The following is a 19,841-nucleotide window of genomic DNA, read 5'->3' as shown; positions in this document are numbered from 1 at the left end:
ATATCTCTCTGTTTAGACAGCAGGTGGCTGTATGATGATAATGGTCATAATGTAGCAGAACATGCATCTGTATTTTGTGAGGGGGGATATATATGTGTTGTTCAAATTAAAAAGTATTGATACTTTGAATGAACGGTCCATCCCTTTTTATTCTGAAATTCAAATATGTATAATTAGTTGTGACGAGTTCACCTCAAATTATATTTCCTGTGTTCAATGATGCAGTCGGAAAAAAAGCTTAAATTCACTGACAGACAGAGGCTCCTTGTTCAAGGACAACTCTACTAAAATTATTATTATTATTTTTTAAATCCATTAATATTCATCATTACATTTACAGTCCATTAATCCAAATGAGACTGTCTGCAATTATTTGCCTTAAATGATAAACATTTATTTACAAGCATTTCTTTGGGGAGTAAATGCAGTGACTTTTAATGATTACCTGTAAAAACATTGGTGACTGAAAATCATACAAGTGATTTTAATGTGTGTTCTTTTTACAGGGTCCAGTGCTGTGACAACTGTGTTTGTGCAGAAAGGGAAGGATTTACATCTGGATGTTAACAATACTGTTGTTATACCAGAATTTGATGAATTTAGGTGGAGATTCAATGGCACTCACAGCATAGTGAGATTATCTCCTGATGAAAGAACAAGAATAACTGACAGTTATAAAGGAAGGGTTGAGTTTTATGTTCAAAATCATTCTTTGCTATTGAAGAATGTGCAACACAGTGACAGTGGAGGTTACACTGCACTCATAACTGGAGACACAACCCAACTTCTAACTGAATACAAGGTCATAATTCAAGGTAGGTTTCTTTAGATTTCAAACATTGATACACAGTAGTATTCTGTTTTATAACCCTTCACACCTACCTTTTGTCCTCTAGATCCAGTGTCTCCAGTTAATCTGTCAGTGAACCCTGTGTCTAACAGCAGAGAGTCCTGTAACCTCACTGTGACCTGCAGTACAGAGGACTCTCTCATCAACAGCACTTTTACATGTGACAACCAAACCTGCCATCAGGAGGGAGAAGAGCAGTCAGAGGTCACAACCTCTGGTTCTTCTCTCCTTGTCTACCTGTTGAATGACTCCATCATCTGTAACCATAGCAACCAGATCAGCAGGACCACAGACATGATGGAGATTTGGCCTCTCTGCTATCCAACTGCTGGTAAGACTGAAAGAATAGGTAACTGACAATAATACATAGTTTAGACCCACTGCTTGTCATGCAGTGTAAAATGCCCTCACCCTTAAACATTTGTTACCAAATACTGTGAGGGTCAACACATTAACATTTTCTTGCCATTTAGAAAAAATATTTTTACCAAGTCCCAGAGGGGTCATAGAGAGAAAATTGAAGGCTACTGTATGTTTTACTACATCAAGCCTTTGAAACAAACAGCACTGTTCATAGTTCTGAAACAACAGCTAAGCGATATTCACATTGTGTTTTTGCTAGTTTTCTATAGATAGACAAAGCTTAAACAGTGGGGACAAAAAATACATCTGAGGGGGCTTTAAGATGCTCAGTAGCCCAAGTAAAAGGTCTCAGTACTTCTACCAAAGGGTTCACCTGATGATGAAGTCACAAACCTTTTGTGTCCATGTTCACATGTGAAGTGTGTACAGTCATCTCTTTACACTCTGCATCCTATCCTTACCCATCCTATTATACTGTTATACTACCCATCCTAACTATTTAGGAGTAGTGAACAGCCAGAGTCTGACACCAGATAGCTGAGTTGAGGCAGGTGTGCTGCACTTCATGCTCCAGGGACAAAGTCTAGTCTGTTGTGCTGGCTGACTGTATTTATACTTATCTTGTCCGCACAAATTAACCAAAATGTGCTAGAACATTTTGATACATTTCCATAAAAAGTCATTGTTTTGCCAATGTCCCCTGAGGTACTTCATAGTTTTTAGCTCCAAAGTGATTCAAAGTTATGAATCAAGGTATTTTTGGAAAATAACTCAAATACATTTCTGATCGTTTTTCTTCATTTGCAGGTACTGATCTGGTCATACCAATTGGCATTGGGATCGGGGGGGCTGGAGTTCTCATTTGCCTTTCCCTTGTCTGCCTAATCATATGTAAGTCTCAGTGTATATTTCAGCATTAGAGTAACAATGTCATACAATCTTCACAAATGTTTGTATATGAATTTCAACATCGTAGCAGAAAATCCCCACCACACCGACAAACCTCTCATGTATAATTAGACAACTGCATCAGAATGATTACATTTTACAATATATGACATTCACCTCCATGAAATGTTCGAAAACAACTATTTTCTATGTAAAGATATAGTGGAGTAATGGCATCCTGAGCAGAGAATAAAGTCTCACTCCCTCTGTGTCTGTTGTAATCTGCAGTAACAGTATTGATGAATAATTGATCAGCTTTGTCTCATTTGACACGTTTTATTAGTTGTTGAGTCAGTGACTGCTTTCTCTAAAAACATGCACTTTTATTTTGGTGTGAGATAATGGTGGTTGAATGTCAAATATTGCATCTTTAATGTCCAACTTACAATATTTTGGTTTGGAAATATAGACTGAGTTCCCTTTAGAGCAAAAAAGTTATTTTCACTTAAATCTTTTGCTCTAAGCTCTTTCTGTGAATAACAAAAATGTGCCATTGGTTACTCCAATCTTTTTCTTTCATAGCCACCTTTGGAAACCAAAACAACTCCTTTCCCCTAAGCTAATAACTGAAAGAGCAAAGTGTGATCTTCTGTTTTGTAATTATATACTGTAACATTATTAACAATATACACTTCATGTTTCTCATTCATTTCTGACCTAAAAGACACAAACCCTTCCACTACAGTGAACTTCAGAACAAGATGAACATTATATTTTGTATTTGAGCTCAATAAGCAGTTTTATTTTATCTTTTCTGCAAAAATCTGTCCATGTTGAATTTTACGTTGTTCAACTTTCTGACTTAATCTTACTAATCTCAATCATGATAGCTATTATTATTATTGTTATTGTTATTATTATTTTTACTATGTTTTTTTTTATGACAGACCAACGGAAAAGAAAGAAAACCATGACAATAGAGAACAATACATTATATGCCACTCCTGAGGTAAGTGTCACAGTGTTTCTTACATAACTTTCCCAGCCCTGCTTGTCAAACTGATTAACAGAATTTCACAATGAGAATAATTTAATAGTTAAGACCTGATTTTCAGAAACAGGAAATGTGAAATGTTAAAAAAAAAACCTAAAAAAAAAGATTGTATAAATTCAAGTGGAACAGAAATGCAGCTTTCCTAACTCACTTACCAGCCTGTAACCATGCACACCAATCACTTCATCATAATGACTTGGCAGTCTATCTAAATGACCTCCATCTCTGTGCTACAAGCGCTGCTTCACCCAGTCTGCTGAACTGCTGCTGCTACTTTCTGCTACTGAACCTGCCACATACAGATTTCACTGTTTATGTTGTTTTCTTCTGTCAAATGTGAACTGAACTGTGAAATGAAAATGGTGTGCTTTGGAAATACGTTGTTGTTAAAAGAGGTTTCTTCAGTCCTCTTTTGAAATCTTTTACTCTACTGCTCTTTCTGTGTGCAACAAAACAAGCATAAATTGAGTGAATATTAGTTAACCAGTAATAATAATGGTGACGCTAATAACTAAAGGAGACAAGTTTGATCTTATTTAAATAACAATATCAATGTCAACTGCTACAAAATGTGACCTAAAATACACAAGTCTTTCTGTGATCTGAATTACTTCCAGAAGTATCACGACTTACCTGTCCCAACCTGCAGTTTGACTTCTCAATGAACAGGTTTAAATATATATACTGTACTGAGTATGTCAGACAAAGTGAAAACGGAAAGCATTTTTCTAACATGTTTTTTTTATTTATTTCTAGGATCTCAACCAAATTCCTAATCAGACTGCTACAGACGATGCTTCAGATCTTTCTCCAAACACCACCTACGCTACGGTGGGAAAACCAACTAGACCTGTACAATCCACTCAGACTGAAAACACCACCAAGCCAGAGACCATTTATGCTCAAGTTAACAAAGGTCCAAAGTCCAACCACCAACTGAAAAACACAGATGATTTAGTACCTGATTCAAAGGACCAAATCGTGGTGTGTCATGATGGATTTTAAGTCGCACTCAGCCCAAGAGTGGTCTTCAAACACATTGCTTAGAGAACTTCCTGGACCATCTTGCAAGACTTTTGTTACTGAAACAGCTCCACAGACTGTTTACTGGAGGACTAAAAACCACATATACATCAGCAATGTAAATACTTTTGGGTGTTTGATTCTGCATGTGTCAGACAATGAAATTCAGTTTCCTGCCATCCTGATAGTTTTGATAAGTGATGATGTCTCAACCGATCTAAGGCAGATGGAGCCTGGTTGTGCCCAAGGTGTTTTCCTATTAAAGGGGAGGTTTTAAGAATAACGCTTATTTCTTAAAAATATATTTAAAACCATGTTATGCTGCTGATTAAAGAGGCAGTAACTCTTTTATAAGCAAGTGGGTTCTCAGTATATTGGATAGTGAATATATAATGAAATTACTGAATTATGTTCATATGATTTGTTGATTTTTTTATGTACAGTATTTATGTTAAAATGTTAGCACACCTCCCAGCCAGTGTCATGTTATACTTTACCCTGCTACCTCGCTCCTCAACCTACAACAATGGGTAAGCTTTATAAAGTGATGTGGTAACATTTTACTGTAATTTTCCTTTTTTGTTTTGTTTTAATTTGCACATTAGCTAATTATGTAGAAGGTTTAAAGGACCAGTATGTAAGATTTAGGGTTACCAGCTGCTGCTGCAGCATCATCCAGTGATCTGCCAAACACTGTTTCAGGGTGGTGGTAATGTAAAGCTGGCTGCCCTCGTCTAGGGTGACGTTAATGCTATGGCCGAAATTATTATGAGAATGTATTAAATATCTCTTACAGTGACAATAAGACCTTATCTTGCAACATTGGATACTTATAGGCTACCAATCTTGGTTATCACCATTATAATGTCAAAGAAGTCATCATTATGGTCCACTGTCTGGCATAGACATCTTGTTCTTACAGTTCTATTGAAGTTGCAAATAGGCTACTGAGTTTTTATAGTGAGGTGATTTGAGTGAGAGATTGTAATCATCATTGTTCATTCACTCATTTTGTCCAAGATGCAGCGGAGCTGTGATGTGGCAAGAATACTTTTTTCAAAGATTGAAAGATATACAAAGATATAGTTAAGTTATAACGGTGAGGCAATGATATTTTCAGTTTTTATGGTGTGGGTGATTTGAGTGACAGTATGAAATCATTGTTCTTTCACTCAATTTGTTCTATATAAAGCAAAGAGCTGTGATGTAGCAAGAATACCTTTTCATAACTTGTATCTTTACTCTTTTCATTAAATCATTTTGCATTGCACAAACAGCCTCTCAATCCCTCTATTTAATGTCGGTTGATTAACATGACAAAACAGCAATAACAATAGTCATCATAATCATTTAGTGAATGAAGACAAAATTAAAATGAACAGGGATGTTAAACAGTAACCTTGAAGGTGTTTTAGACTTTATATAAGAGCTATGGTTTCTACTACATTACCTAAAATGCATTTTATTTATTGGACATAGCCACCTAGTGGACAATCAATGCAACAGCATGAGAAAGGTACCTGAAGTAGACCTACATGAGTGCTTTCAATTCCAGTGAGCTGCCTACTAGGCCTATAGACCTTAATTAGGCATAAGCCCTTAATTGATTATACAGTAACTTAAATGTATTATATTCTAAATCAAATGTTGCCATTATAAGTCTCTCAAAAGTCTCCTAAAGCCACTATTTAAGGGGTTGTTTTTCAAATTTTTCTCTTGGGGGAGCATACCCCTGGACCCCAGTAAGACTGGGCTTGTTGGGAGTCATCCTACTAAATGTGAAATCACAAAAAGAAGTATAAGTCAATATGAATGTGTTCTCTGGTGTGATAAAGATCAATGTAGAGTTTTGGCAAGGACGGTATCATCATGTGAGCAGGAAACCTACAGATACTTACTTACACTTTCTTTCTCTCTACAGATAAGAACCTTCATTACTCTACATACATTACATTAAACACACAGAAACACACACATGTTTCGAACATTCACAAAACTTGGAGTTTTCAGTTTTCTGATTTGCATGACATTAAAAAAAACAGTCAGAGTAATGTTACATCGGTTTATCTTAACACCTGAAAAGCCCCACGCCTTCAACTTCCTCTTTTACATTTCCTGTTAAAAATTGCAAAAATGCTGAAGCAAGACACATAAAGGCAACATCAATTATGTGTGTTGTACATGGCAATGCAATGTTATATACTTTGTAGATTGTGTTTGACTGATGTAGTGCTACAAAACTGAATGTAGACACACTGCAGTTGGAATATCCTCAAGGTGCTCTCTATGTTGTATCTCTTGATTTTCCTGGGTTTTTTAAACAGAAATGTAGCACTTTATGTAAGTACATTTGCACCTTAGGAAGGTTACACACTTACTTTATGAAGAAAATGTTTTTTTAATACTTTTAAAAGCACTTACACTTTGAATAAACCTTAAAATAGATGCATTCTGCCTACAAAACTAACTGGAATTGAAGTTTCAGTGTTTCAGTGACTTTAAACAAACTTCCTGATATTAATGAGATAATGTTTTTAGATCATCACAAACAGCTTCTGTACAGTTATGGGTGTAAATACTTACCTGATTGTTTTAAGTTGCACATGTTGCACATTGAATGGTCTCTCCTTTCACTATTGGGATGGGAGACATCTGTACTTTCAAGTGATTTTTGAGCTGACAATGAATATTTTATTGAAGCCCTTTTTAATTTTCAGTCTATGAGTGAGTTGTAAGATGACTAAGAGGTGGGAATATAAAATGTTATGACTTCTGAGAAGACAAGTTCCTGCTGTGCTCACAGTGTGTGCACAAATACTGTTTTCACTTCCTCGTGTGTCACATTATACACACAATGGCTCTCGCTGCACTTCTCTTGGCTGTCTGTGTGCTGTCCTCGTGGGAAACACAAGGTAAAACATTTTTCTTTAAATATTTTCTGTTGTTTGAATTTGTTTTCAAAGTCTGGTTGTTGTAGTGAGGCACTGCTGGAAGTTGTTTTTGAATGAAATATTGTTGATATAATATACTGTGTTAAGCAAAAAACTTGAACTGTAATTTATCCTAAATTCCTATCCATTTTAAAAATTGTTACCTTTCTGGTTGATTTAAATGAAAAAAAAAGAATTAATGATAAAGTTTAGAAAAGATCAACTCAATAAGAAAATCAAACTTTCACTTCCGTTTTTAACTTTTTGACGCCCTGTTTTAAGTTCTTGAAAACATTTGTATCGCTTCATGTGTTAAAATGATTCAGACTTGTGTGTCCTCCTCTGTATGTCTTGATTACATATTGCTAACCATCACAAATGTTAGTGGCCACATCATTACCTACACTTCATCAGTTTTATACATCATACTTTTATACATCTAAATCTACAGTGAAGAACTAACTTCACTGTAAGAACAACTGCAGCTTCTGTCTTCTCACTCTTTGTTGAATCTCTAAAACTATTTTTTACTGATAAACATTCACTTGTTTGGATCATTTTACAGTTTTACAGCAGAGCTTTTACAAATTGCAACATATTCATAACCAGGTGACAACTACAACAAAATTATGCTAAATTATTGCTTATTGTGATTTTGAACAGAGAGACTGTACGTAGCCAGACATCTCTCTTTTTAGACAGCAGGTGGCTGTATGATGATAATGGTCATAATGTAACAGAACATACATCTGTATTTTGTGAGGGGGGATATGTATGTGTTGTTTAGATTTAGTCAGTATTGATACCTTAAATGAACGGTCCATCCCTTTTTATTCTGAAATTCAAATATGTATAATTAGTTATGACAAGTTCACCTCAAATAATGTTTCTGTGTTCAATGATGCAGTCGGAAAAAAAGCTTAAATGCACTCACAGACAACATAAGGTTCAAATCAGAGGCTTCTTGTTCAGGGACAACTCTACTAAAAATCACATTTTATTGCACTCATACATCTGCTATAAATCCAACATTAATCCAAATGAGACTGCTTGCCATTATTTGTCTTAAATGATAAAACATGATTTACAAACATTACTCATTGTTTGGGGAGTAAATGCAGTGATAGTAATACTCTCACTTTTTAATGGCAGCTTGACAGTGGTGACTGAATAAAACATACAAGTGATTTTAATGGGTGTTCTTTTTACAGGGTCCAGTGCTGTGACAACTGTGTTTGTGCAGAAAGGGAAGGATTTACATCTGGATGTTAACAAACCTGTTGATATACCAGAAGCTGATGAATTTAGGTGGAGATTCAATGACAATCCCAGCATAGTGAGATTATATCCTGATAACAAAACAAGAATAGTTGTCCCTTATGTAGGAAGGGTTGAGTTTTATGTTCAAAATCACTCTTTGCTTTTGAAGAATGTGCAACACAGTGACAGTGGAGATTACACTGCACTCATAACTGGAGACAAAAATCAACCTGTAGCTGAATACAAGGTCATAATTCAAGGTAGGTTTCTTTAGATTTCAAACATTGATACACAGTAGTACTCTGTTTTATAACCCTTCACACCTACCTTTTGTCCTCTAGATCCAGTGTCTCCAGTTCAGCTGTCAGTGAACTCTGTGTCTAACAGCAGAGAGTCCTGTAACCTCACTGTGACCTGCAGTACAGAGGACTCTCTCATCATCAGCACTTGTGATGTGACAACCAAAACCTGCCATCAGGAGGGAGGAAAGCAGTCAGAGGTCACAACCTCTGGTCCTTCTCTCCATGTCTACCTGTTCAATGCCTCCATCATCTGTAACCATACCAACCAGGTCAGCTGGACCAGTAATAAGACGGAGATTCAGCCTCTCTGCTCTCCAACTGTTGGTGAGACTTAAAGATAATATGCAATAAATGTGTTCTGACTGTTGGGCCTCATGGATCAAATCAAAATGTAGTGATACAAAAGAAAAAACATGAATAGAAATTAATCAACGCAGTTAATTAAAGTCATAAAAATTGCCAACATTAAAAAAACACACAAAAGGTTTTCTAAATGTAGTATTTCTGGTCATGTATTATGTCCAGTATGTTGTATGTTGTGCTGTATTGTCAGTACTGTAATAAGATAATGTATGTTGTGTTGCAGTCAAGTGCAGTCTACCATAGTATATTCATATATACTGGCTGGCTTTTTCCAAAGAGGTCACCCGAGGTGAAGTCACAAACCTTTTGTGTTCATGTTCACATTTACCAATCTTATGGGAAGTGTGTACAGTCATTTATTTATACTGTGCATCCTATCCTTACCCATCCTATTATATTATTAATAATAATATAGTATAATCATTTATTATACAACCCATCCTAACTATTTAGGAGCAGTGTGCAGCCACAGTGTGACACCAGATAGTTGAGGCAGGTGTGTTGCACTTCATGCTCCAGGGAGAAAGCTGTCTGTCTGTCTGTATTTACACTGATCTCATGCGCACAAATTAACCAACATGAAGGAGCAAATTGTATTTTGTGCACACGCAATAGCATAGAGTCCTCACATAGTAAAACAGGACCTCCATTTAAAAATCATTGTTATGCTCTTGTCCTCTGAGTGGCTCCATTTATCCAAATAAATATGTAAACATTTCTGATAAATTGTTTTTTTGTTCATTTGCAGTTCCTAATCTGGGCATACCAATTGGCATTGGGACTGGGGCTGCAGTTTTCTTTGGCCTTTTCCTTGGCTCCCTAATATGTAAGTCCTGGTGTATATTTCAACATAATTAATTCCATCATTATAGCAGAGAAAACCCACCACACCCACAAACCTCTCATGTATAATTAAACAAAGGCATCAGAATGATTAAAGTTAGAATATACGACATTCAGCCCCACAAGATGTCAGCAAACAACTATTTTGTAAAGATATAGTGATGTTGTAATCTGAGCTTCTCTGTTCATGTTAGTGCATGTGATTTCTTCTGTTTCTTCTCTGTTGTTCATGTCCGTTTCCAACATGGCAGCCATGTCACACGGTTTCTCATGTTACAGCTTAACAGTTAAACTAAAATGTGGTTTTGAAGACATGTGACAGTCGGAGTCCGCCCGAGACAGTCAGTGTATTTGCTCAGCACTGCCTAATTTGACAGTTTGATCTTAGTTTCATTACCACTTTCTTTTTTCCCCAACAACATCCATTTTGTTGTGCTAGTGTAACATCTAGTGGAGTGTCATATATTGCACCTTTAATGTCCAACTGAAATGAAAATAGTGTGCTTTGGAGATATGTTGTTGTTAAAAGAGGTTTCTTCAGTCCTCTTTAGACCAAACAAGTAATTTTCATTTCTCTAATGCTCTTTCTATGTACAACAAAACAAGCATAAATTGAATGAATATTAGTTAACCAGCAATAATAATGGTGAAGCTAATAACTAAAGAAGCCAAGTTTGATCTTATTTAAATAACAATATCAATGTCAACTGCTACAAAATGTGACCTAAAATACACAAGTCTTTCTGTGAACTGAATTACTTCCAGAAGTATCTCGACTTACCTGTCCAAACCTGCAGTTTGAGTTCTCAATGAACATGTTTAAATATATATACTGTACTGAGTATGTCAGACAAAGTGAAAATGGAAAATAATTTTCTAACACACCCGTTTGATTTTTTTCTAGGATATCATTCCCACCCAAACTCCTAATGAGACTGTCACAGGAGATGATTCAGGACTTTCTCCAAACTCCATCTACGCTTTGGTGGGATTTCCAACGGCAGCTGTACAATATGAGACAAGCCAGAGACTGTTTATGCTTTATTACAAAATGCAAATTACCAAAGCTAGCAAAACCTTGGACCTTGGAGCAGTAAAGGCAGTGACCGAAACTCTCACTTCTTAATGACCACTTTTAAAAACAGTGGTCTGAATAAAGCATACAAGTGATTTTAATGTGTGTTCTTTTTACAGGGTCCAGTGCTGTGACACCTGTGTTTGTGCAGAAAGGGAAGGATTTACATCTGGATGTTAACAAACCTGTTGATATACCAGAAGCTGATAAATTTATGTGGAAAGTCAATGACACTCGCAGCATAGTGAGATTATTTCCTGATAACAAAACAAGAATAGTTAAGCTTGAGTTTTCTGTAGTACAAAATCACTCTTTGCTTTTGAATTTAAATGGACAGACGATAATGATCACAATGTGGTGAGATTACGCGCTGGTAATTGTATGTTTTAATGTTTCTCAAATTACATGTTTTTCTGTTTTATGTAAAGCACACTGAGTTGCCATTGTGTATGAAATGCGCTATATAAATAAAACTGCCTTTCCTTTTGAAGAATGTGCAACTGATTCCTAAAATTACACCTGAAAATGGGGAGTATTTGGTTCAGAGAAGAGAGCTTCCCGCTGCAGCAAAGTGCCCAAATACTGTTATCACTTCCTCATATGTCACATCAAACACACCATGGCTCTCGCTGCACTTCTCTTTGCTGTGTTTGTGCTGTATTCACCGCAAACACAAGGTAAGACTTTTTTCTTTAAATATTTTCTGTTGATTGACTCTGTTTTAAAGTCTGGTTGTTGTAGTGAGACACTGCTGGAAGCTGTTTCTGAATTAGACATTATTGATATAATATGCTATAAAACTGAACCATGTGCTCAGTGAAAATTCTAACTTTTTATTAGGTTTTTGGGCATTTGCCTTTATTTGAAAATAGATGGCATAGAGACCGCCGACAGGAAACAGGGAGAGAGAGAGAGAGACAGGAATGACATGTAGAGATGTTGTCATTTATGTTGTTTTTAAATCTTTCTGGTGGATGTAATGGGGAATAAAGGAATTAATGATAAAATATTCTTCATTGCAAGATAAATTAGTATACAGCAATACATTAAAATAAAATGTGCTAATCGCTAATTAAAATTGAGATGAGGGTGATGGAACCAGGTAAAGGCGTCGTATTGTTATAAAACAATCAAATATCAGTACTATCTATTTCCTTGAGTCCTAATTACATTTATTAAAACAATGAAACACTGAGTTCCCAGATTCTTTGTGCAGACTTTACAACTGTAGTTACAAAAAGGGTATAAATCTATAAATGTGGGCAAGCTATAGAAACACAACCTTAAAATGCAGAGTAAGATCAAACAAATGAATGAAAGGAACACATTCAATTATGATCATTGAAAAAGATTATATAAAAATGGATTAATATCATCACAGAGCTTTAGAACAAAGCACAAACTTGAACTAAACTTCCCTGTAGTGTGTGTGTGTGTGTGTGTGTCAGAGCATTTTCTGGTCACAGGTACTATTTTGTGGTTAGACGTGACATTTGTTTAATTTGACAAAAGAGTTCAAACTAAATGAGTTTCACTTCCTTTCTTTCCTCAGTACATTTTTGTCAGTATCTGTTTTAAGTTCTTGAAACATTTGTATTGTTTGATGTGTTAAAGTGATGCATACTGCAGTGTGTCCTCCTATGTATGTCTTGGCTTATCATTGATTACATATTGGTAACCATGACAAATATTAGTGTCCACATGAATACCTACACTTCATCAGTTTGACAGCTTTTATGAAAGACAAGCAGCCACAGACCATCTATACATCTATATCTCTACTTTTATACATCTAAATCTACAGTGAGGAGCTTGTTGTAAAACTACTTCACTGTTGGAAGAACTGCAGCTTCTGTCTTCTCACTGTTTGTTGAACCTCTAAAACTCTTTTTACTAATAAACTTTCATTGTTAGAATAAATGTACAGTGTGCCTGTTGCCTGCAAAGATAGTACAAATTGCAAACGTCCCAACAGGCAACATTTTTAATACCAGGTGACAACTACAACAACATTATGCTAAATTATTGCTTATCATCATGCAGCAGGTGGCTGAATGATGATAATGGTCACAATGTAGCAGAACATGCATCTGTATTTTGTGAGGGGGGATATATATGTGTTGTTCAAATTAAAAAGTATTGATACTTTGAATGAACGGTCCATCCCTTTTTCTTCTGAAATTCAAATATGTATAATTATTTATGACAAGTTCACCTCAAATAATGTTTCTGTGTTCAATGATGCAGTGAGGAAAAAAAGCTTAAATGCACTCACAGACAACATAAGATTCAAATCAGAGGCTCCTTGTTCAGGGACAACTCTATTAAAAATCACATGTTATTGCACTCATACATCTGCTATAAATCCACCATTAATCCAAATGAGACTGTTTGCCATTATTTGTCTTAAATGATAAAACATGATTAACAAACATTACTCAGTGTTTGGGGAGTAAATGCAGTGACAGTAATACTCTCACTTTTTAATGACAGCTTGACAGTGGTGACTGAATAAAACATACAAGTGATTTTAAGTGATTTTACTGTCACTGTTACTTACTATCATGAATAGGCTATAGTCTTAATATTAGTTTACATCCAGAGTGCTGCGTGGACTTCATTACATCTGCTGCACCGCTGCTACCACAATTATGAAATGCTACGTTTCTTGTCTGTGACTGTGAACCTCATAAAAGTAATATTTTACAAATCTGCATTATATAAACTAACGAAATTCGTCAAAGTAAGTCATTTGGCGACTTCTAAGTCATTCGGTTAAACTAAGTATATTCCTGCGGGCGTAAATGATCACTCGAAGTGATTGAACTTTCTTACCTTTACGTGGTAGAGGAGAGAAGAACCAGAGGTTTTGTCCTTTGACTGTCTTTCTCTTTTCTATGTATCAGCGTTTTAAATCTAAAGAAACCTACCTTGAATTAGTTTTGGTAATAACAATACGATAATGTGAGCAGGAAACACCTTGCAGATACTTCAGTATAAAAATGACATTTCAGTTTGTATTACAGTAAAAAACAGTCAGGAGTGAAGATCAGTCAGTTTCTGTAATTGAACAAATGTCAGTTTATTTCTATCAGTGGTTGTTTTAACCGGCATGATAAACATTGAAGGGTCTCCTTTCACTGTTGAGGTGAGAGACATCTGTACTTTCATGTCATTGTTGAGTTACTAACATTATCGTCAAATTAACAATTAATATTTGATCAAAGTCCATTTTAATTTTCAGTGTAGACAACCAGAAGATGAAGATTAAATAGTCTACAGAGGAAAATGATAATAATGTTAATAACTTTGTGTTCTGAGGTGTTAACTCTGTCTAAAGTGCAGATGAAGAGATCTGTTTCCTCTCATATATAGAGATTGTTTGAGACCTTTCTCTCTCAAACATGATTTAATAAAGTTGACCATGAGATTAGAGACTATATTTCATTTCAGTTTTTTTTCTTTTTTTTCAATTTTCTTTTAGGTTTTTATATGATAATTGTGTTGGCACGAGATTTCACCTGCAGTGCTCAAATATTCCTAAAATAACATTGTAAAAGGGGACTTTCTGTTCAGAGGCCAAAGTTTGAAACAACCTGTTCTGAGATGTGTGGTTTCAGAGGCAACACGTTCGAGCAAAGACATTCAAAGACATGTACCACTTCTTCATTTTGTCATATGAAGGTTACAATGGCTCACATCAAGCTTCTCGTTGTCGTTTGTGTGATGTATTCATGGAAAACACAAGGTAAAACTTGTTTATTTAAATATTTTCTGTTGCTTGGTGACTTTGTTTCCAAAGTCTGGCTGTTGTAGTGAGGCACTGCTGGAAATTGTTTCTGAATTAGACATTATTGACAAGATATTTGAAAATTTGAACTTTTTTTATTATATATTTGGGTATTTTTGTCTTTATTTGAAAGTAAATGGCATAAAGACCATCAGGAAACAGGGAGAGAGAGAGAGAGTCATTAGGTCCCTTGCTTTAGTCGAACCAGGGACGTCGCCATAATTCAGCATGTGCTGTCACCACTCGGCCACCAAAGAGCTCCCAATTTGCTGTTTTTAGATGTTATCATTTATTACTCCATCCCTATCCTATCGATTAAAAAAATGGGGTTTGTTATATTTCTGGTGGATGTAAATTAAGAAAAAATATTAGAATTAATGATAAAGTATTGTTCAGTGCAATAAATAGTATAAAACAACAATACATTAAACTAAAATATGCTTTATTTATTCTTGTTAAAGGCTCTAATATATCTAGGCAGCGATTTTTAAAAAATAAAATATTTTTAATTTATTTTTGTCTTAATTGTGTTTTCTAAAAACTGTTATTTACAACAAGTTTCAAAACCCTTGCCACACTGTCAGGAATATAATGATTTTATAATAGTAAAGTGAAAAATATATACATACTGAAATCAGCCTTAATCTAATAAACAGAATTGCCATTTGGTTTCATTTTAAATTGCTAAATAAAAATGAGATGTAGATGGTGATGGAACCAGACTAAAACAGTCATATTTTATTCTTTTAAATTAATTAAGTATCACTCCTGCTTTCCTGGAGTCCTGATAGCAGTTATTAAAACAAATAATGAAACACTGAGACAGTTCACAGATTGTGTGCGCAGACTTAACAATGTAGTTATCAGAAGGATATAAATGCGGGCAAAATATAGAGAACTTTAAAATGCAGAGTAAGATTACATAAATGAATGAGAGGAAGACAATAAATTATGGTTATTTAAAAATAGACATAAAAAGGGCTTAATATTATCACTGAGCTTTAGGACAAAACACGAACTTGAACTCATCTTGCTTGAAGCATGTGTGTCTGTGTGTGTCTGTGTGTGTGTGTGTGTGTGTGTGTGTGCGTGTGCGTGTGCGTGTGTGTGTGTGTGCGTGTGCGTGTGCGTGTGTGTGTGCGTGTGTGTGTGTGTGTGTGTGTGTGTGTGCGTGTGTGTGTGTGTGTGTGTGTGTGCGTGTGTGTGTTAGAGCATTTTCTGGTCACCAAATTAGCAACCGGATCTAAAAGCATACAAGTGATTTTAATGTGTGTTCTTTTTACAGGGTCCAGTGCTGTGACAACTGTGTTTGTGCAGAAAGGGAAGGATTTACACCTGGATGTTAACAAACCTGTTGTTATACGAGAAGATGATGATGAATTTAGTTGGAAAATCAATGACACTCATAATGTAGTGAGATTATTTCCTGATAAAAGAACAAGAATAAGCAGCAGTTATGCAGGAAGGGTTGAGTTTTCTGTACAAAATCACACTTTGCTTTTGAAGAATGTGCAACACAGTGACAGTGGAGATTACACTGCACTCATAAACAGAGATGACATCCAACCTCTAACTGAATACAAGGTCATAATTCAAGGTAGGTTTCTTTAGATTTCAAACATTGATACACAGTATTACCCTGTTTTATAACCTTCACACCTACCTTTTGTCCTCTAGATCCAGTGTCTCCAGTTCAGCTGTCAGTGAACTCTGTGTCTAACAGCAGAGAGTCCTGTAACCTCACTGTGACCTGCAGTACAGAGGACTCTCTCATCAACAGCACTTTTACATGTGACACCCAAACCTGCCATCAGGAGGGAGGAGAGCAGTCAGAGGTCACAACCTCTGGTTCTTCTCTCCGTGTCTACCTGTTCAATGCCTCCATCATCTGTAACCATACCAACCAGGTCAGCTGGACCACGGAGATTCAGCCTCTCTGCTCTCTAACTGCTGGTGAGACTTAAAGATAATATGCAATAAATGTGTTCTGACTGTTGGGCCTCATGGATCAAATCAAAATGTAGTGATAACAAAGAAAAAACATGAATAGAAATTAATCAACACAGTTAATTAAAGTCAGAAAAAATGCATTAAAACATTAAAAAAACACACAAAAGGTTTTCTAAATGTAGTATTTATGATAATTTATTATGTCCAGTATGTTGTATGTTGTGCTGTATTGTCAGTACTGTAATAAGATAATGTATGCTGTGTTGCAGTGAAGTGCAGTCTACCATAGTATATTCATATATACTGGCTGGCTTTTTCCAAAGAGGTCACCCGAGGTGAAGTCACAAACCTGTTGTGTTCAGGTTCACATTTACCAATCTTATGGGAAGTGTGTACAGTCATTTATTTATACTGTGCATCCTATCCTTACTTATCCTATTATATTATTAATAATAATATAGTATAATCATTTATTATACAACCCATCCTAACTATTTAGGAGCAGTGTGCAGCCACAGTGTGACATCAGATAGTTGAGGCAGGTGTGTTGCACTTCATGCTCCAGGGAGAAAGCTGTCTGTCTGTCTGTATTTACACTGATCTCATGCGCACAAATTAACCAACATGAAGGAGCAAATTGTATTTTGTGCACACGCAATAGCATAGAGTCCTCACATAGCAAAACAGGACCTCCATTAAAAAATCATTATTATGCTCTTGTCCCCTAAGTGGCTCCATTTATCCAAATAAATATGTAAACATTTCTGATAAATTGTTTTTTTGTTCATTTGCAGTTCCTAATCTGGGCATACCAATTGGCATTGGGACTGGGGCTGCAGTTTTCTTTGGCCTTTTCCTTGGCTACCTAATATGTAAGTCCTGGTGTATATTTCAGCATAATCAGTGTTTGTCTATTAATTCTATCATTATAGCAGAGAAAACCCACCACACCCACAAACCTCTCATGTATAATTAAACAAAGGCATCAGAATGATTAAAGTTAGAATATACGACATTCAGTCCCACAAGATGTCAGCAAACAACTATTTTCTATGTAAAGATATTGTGATGTTGTAATCTGAGCTTCTCTGTTCATGTTAGTGCATGTGATTTCTTCTGTTTCTTCTCTGTTATTCATGTCCGTTTCCAACATGGCAGCCATGTCACACGGTTTCTCATGTTACAGCTTAACAGTTAACCTCAAATGTGGTTTTGAAGACATGTGACAGTAACAGAGTCCTGAGAGAGAGAGTCAGTGTATTTGATCAGCACTGCCTAATTTGGCAGTTTGATCTTAGTTTCATTACCACTTTCTTTTTTCCCCAACAACATCCATTTTGTTGTGCTAGTGTAACATCTAGTGGAGTGTCATATATTGCACCTTTAATGTCCAACTGAAATGAAAATAGTGTACTTTGGAGATACGTTGTTGTTAAAAGAGGTTTCTTCAGTCCTCTTTAGACCAAAAAAGTAATTTTCATTGAAATCTTTTACTCTAATGCTCTTTCTGTGTGCAACAACACACAAGCATAAATTGAATGAATATTAGTTAACCAGTAATAATAGTGGTGAAGCTAATAACTAAATGAGCCAAGTTTGATCTTATTTAAATAACAATATCAATGTCAACTGCTACAAAATGTGAGCTAAAATACACAAGTCTTTCTGTGAACTGAATTACTTACTGAAGTATCACGACTTACCTGTCCTAACCTGCAGTTTGAGTTCTCAATGAACAGGTTTAAATATATATACTGTAGCCTACTGAGTATGTCAGACAAAGTGAAAATGGAAAATATTTTTCTAACACAGCCGTTTCATTTTTTTCTAGGATATCATTCCCACCCAAACTCCTAATCAGACTGCTTCAGAGGATGTTTCAGGTCTTTCTCCAAACTCCATCTATTCTTTGGCAGGACCACCTGCACCTGTACGATCCACAGAGACTGTGAACACCCCCAACCCAGAGAGCTTTTATGCTCAAATCAACTGAAAAACACAGACAATAATAATAAATAATGATTCAGTCCATTCACAGGACCTAATTGTGATGGATTTTAAGTCCCACTCAGCCCCAGAGTGGTCTTCAAACACATTGCTTAGAGAACTTTCTGGGTGAGAATGTCACAGAAGATGCTTCAGGTCATTCTCCAATCTCCATCTACGCTTTGGTGGGATTTCCAACTGCAGCTGTACAATCTGAGACAAGCCAGAGACTGTTTATGCTCAAGTTACCAAAGCTATTTCGTTACCTGCAGATTATGGACTTTGTAAGGAAGACCTAAACTCATTTTCCTAATAAACCACCTCCTACAATTATAGATAAACTTATTTCCTTAAACCCTAACCAAAAAGGCTACATTGCTAAAGTATACGTTTTAATACATAACTTAAAGACTCACTCTTTGGATAATCTAAGGAAGAACTTGGCAGCTCTTTCTGTGATGACACGTGGGAGAAATAGTCTATAGTTCCCACCTCTCCAGAACTAAACTGGCAAGGATATTTCCTAACATCAATGTCACCTGCGAGAGGTGTAGTGCAGCGCCAGCAACTCTTCACATGTTCTGGGCTTGCCCTGGCCTTCATCCTTTTTGGGAGGTGGTGCTTGGATCCTTAAGCATATGGTGTAACTATTGAGGTGCAACCTGTTACTGCTCTGTTTGGTATGAACGTAAACTGGTCATCTAATCTACATAATGTCAACTCTGTACTCTTTTGGCACGCCGTCTCATTCTGCTAAATTGCAAACGGCCTAGACCTCCTTCCCATGCTAGATGTTTGAGAGATGTTCTGTTTCACTTAAAATTGGTAAAAACTAAATACACGCAACAGGACGGTCTGAATTCTATGAAGTACGGACACCTTTCTTAAACTATATTGATAGCTTGAAAAATGTAAATGATGAATTTAATTGACCTCTATATGAATTGATACTGAAGAGGAAGTACTTATAAGGTACACATAATTTTGCCTTTTTGTTTGTTTGTTTTCTTTATTATAGTTATTATCATTATTATTATAATCAGTATCCATGTACCTACAGTATTATGTTTGTAGTGTATCTATTTGTTTTTTTGCCTGATTGTTTTATTTCAACAACAGAATGTTGTGGAGGGTATGTTGTGGGAATTGTGTATGAATTTCAAT

The 19,841-nt window shown here is 35.8% G+C and overlaps 2 protein-coding genes and 1 long non-coding RNA gene across 3 annotated transcripts; all 3 read left to right on the top strand.

Annotated features, from left to right (window-relative positions):
- Positions 1-473: 473 nt before the first annotated feature.
- LOC128369710 (SLAM family member 5-like) lies at positions 474-4,160 on the top strand. The gene is made up of 4 exons (XM_053330789.1): positions 474-815; positions 897-1,181; positions 3,049-3,110; positions 3,912-4,160. The coding sequence occupies exons 1-4, from the start codon at positions 488-490 to the stop codon at positions 4,158-4,160; spliced, it is 924 nt and encodes a 307-aa protein (XP_053186764.1). The 5' UTR covers positions 474-487.
- A 4,733-nt stretch (positions 4,161-8,893) lies between these two features.
- LOC128368583 (uncharacterized) lies at positions 8,894-11,438 on the top strand. Its single transcript, XR_008321974.1, has 3 exons — positions 8,894-8,994; positions 9,782-9,859; positions 10,781-11,438. It is a non-coding gene; the product is annotated as an uncharacterized LOC128368583 (long non-coding RNA).
- Positions 11,439-11,570: 132 nt separating this feature from the next.
- Positions 11,571-19,551, top strand: LOC128369709 (uncharacterized). Its single transcript, XM_053330788.1, has 5 exons — positions 11,571-11,628; positions 16,027-16,338; positions 16,419-16,694; positions 17,486-17,563; positions 18,523-19,551. Coding segments are annotated over exons 1-5 (726 nt in total). The 3' UTR covers positions 18,525-19,551.
- The last annotated feature ends 290 nt before the right edge of the window (positions 19,552-19,841 follow it).

Source organism: Scomber japonicus, chromosome 12 (assembly GCF_027409825.1).
Source record: "Scomber japonicus isolate fScoJap1 chromosome 12, fScoJap1.pri, whole genome shotgun sequence".
NCBI classification, from domain to species: Eukaryota; Metazoa; Chordata; class Actinopteri; order Scombriformes; family Scombridae; genus Scomber; species Scomber japonicus.
This window is presented reverse-complemented; position numbering and strand designations above follow the sequence as displayed.

What these genes read in the sequence shown, in the direction of transcription:
- LOC128369710 (XM_053330789.1), top strand. Translation starts at nt 488, where the DNA reads ATGTGTGTTCTTTTTACAGGGTCCAGTGCTGTGACAACTGTGTTTGTG. An exon ending in ATACAAGGTCATAATTCAAG is followed by an intron (nt 816 to 896) that starts GTAGGTTTCTTT and finishes TTTGTCCTCTAG; the next exon opens with ATCCAGTGTCTCCAGTTAAT. An exon ending in CATTATATGCCACTCCTGAG is followed by an intron (nt 3,111 to 3,911) that starts GTAAGTGTCACA and finishes ATTTATTTCTAG; the next exon opens with GATCTCAACCAAATTCCTAA.
- LOC128369709 (XM_053330788.1), top strand. Translation starts at nt 11,571, where the DNA reads ATGGCTCTCGCTGCACTTCTCTTTGCTGTGTTTGTGCTGTATTCACCG. An exon ending in GTATTCACCGCAAACACAAG is followed by an intron (nt 11,629 to 16,026) that starts GTAAGACTTTTT and finishes TTCTTTTTACAG; the next exon opens with GGTCCAGTGCTGTGACAACT. An exon ending in TCTCTGCTCTCTAACTGCTG is followed by an intron (nt 16,695 to 17,485) that starts GTGAGACTTAAA and finishes GTTCATTTGCAG; the next exon opens with TTCCTAATCTGGGCATACCA.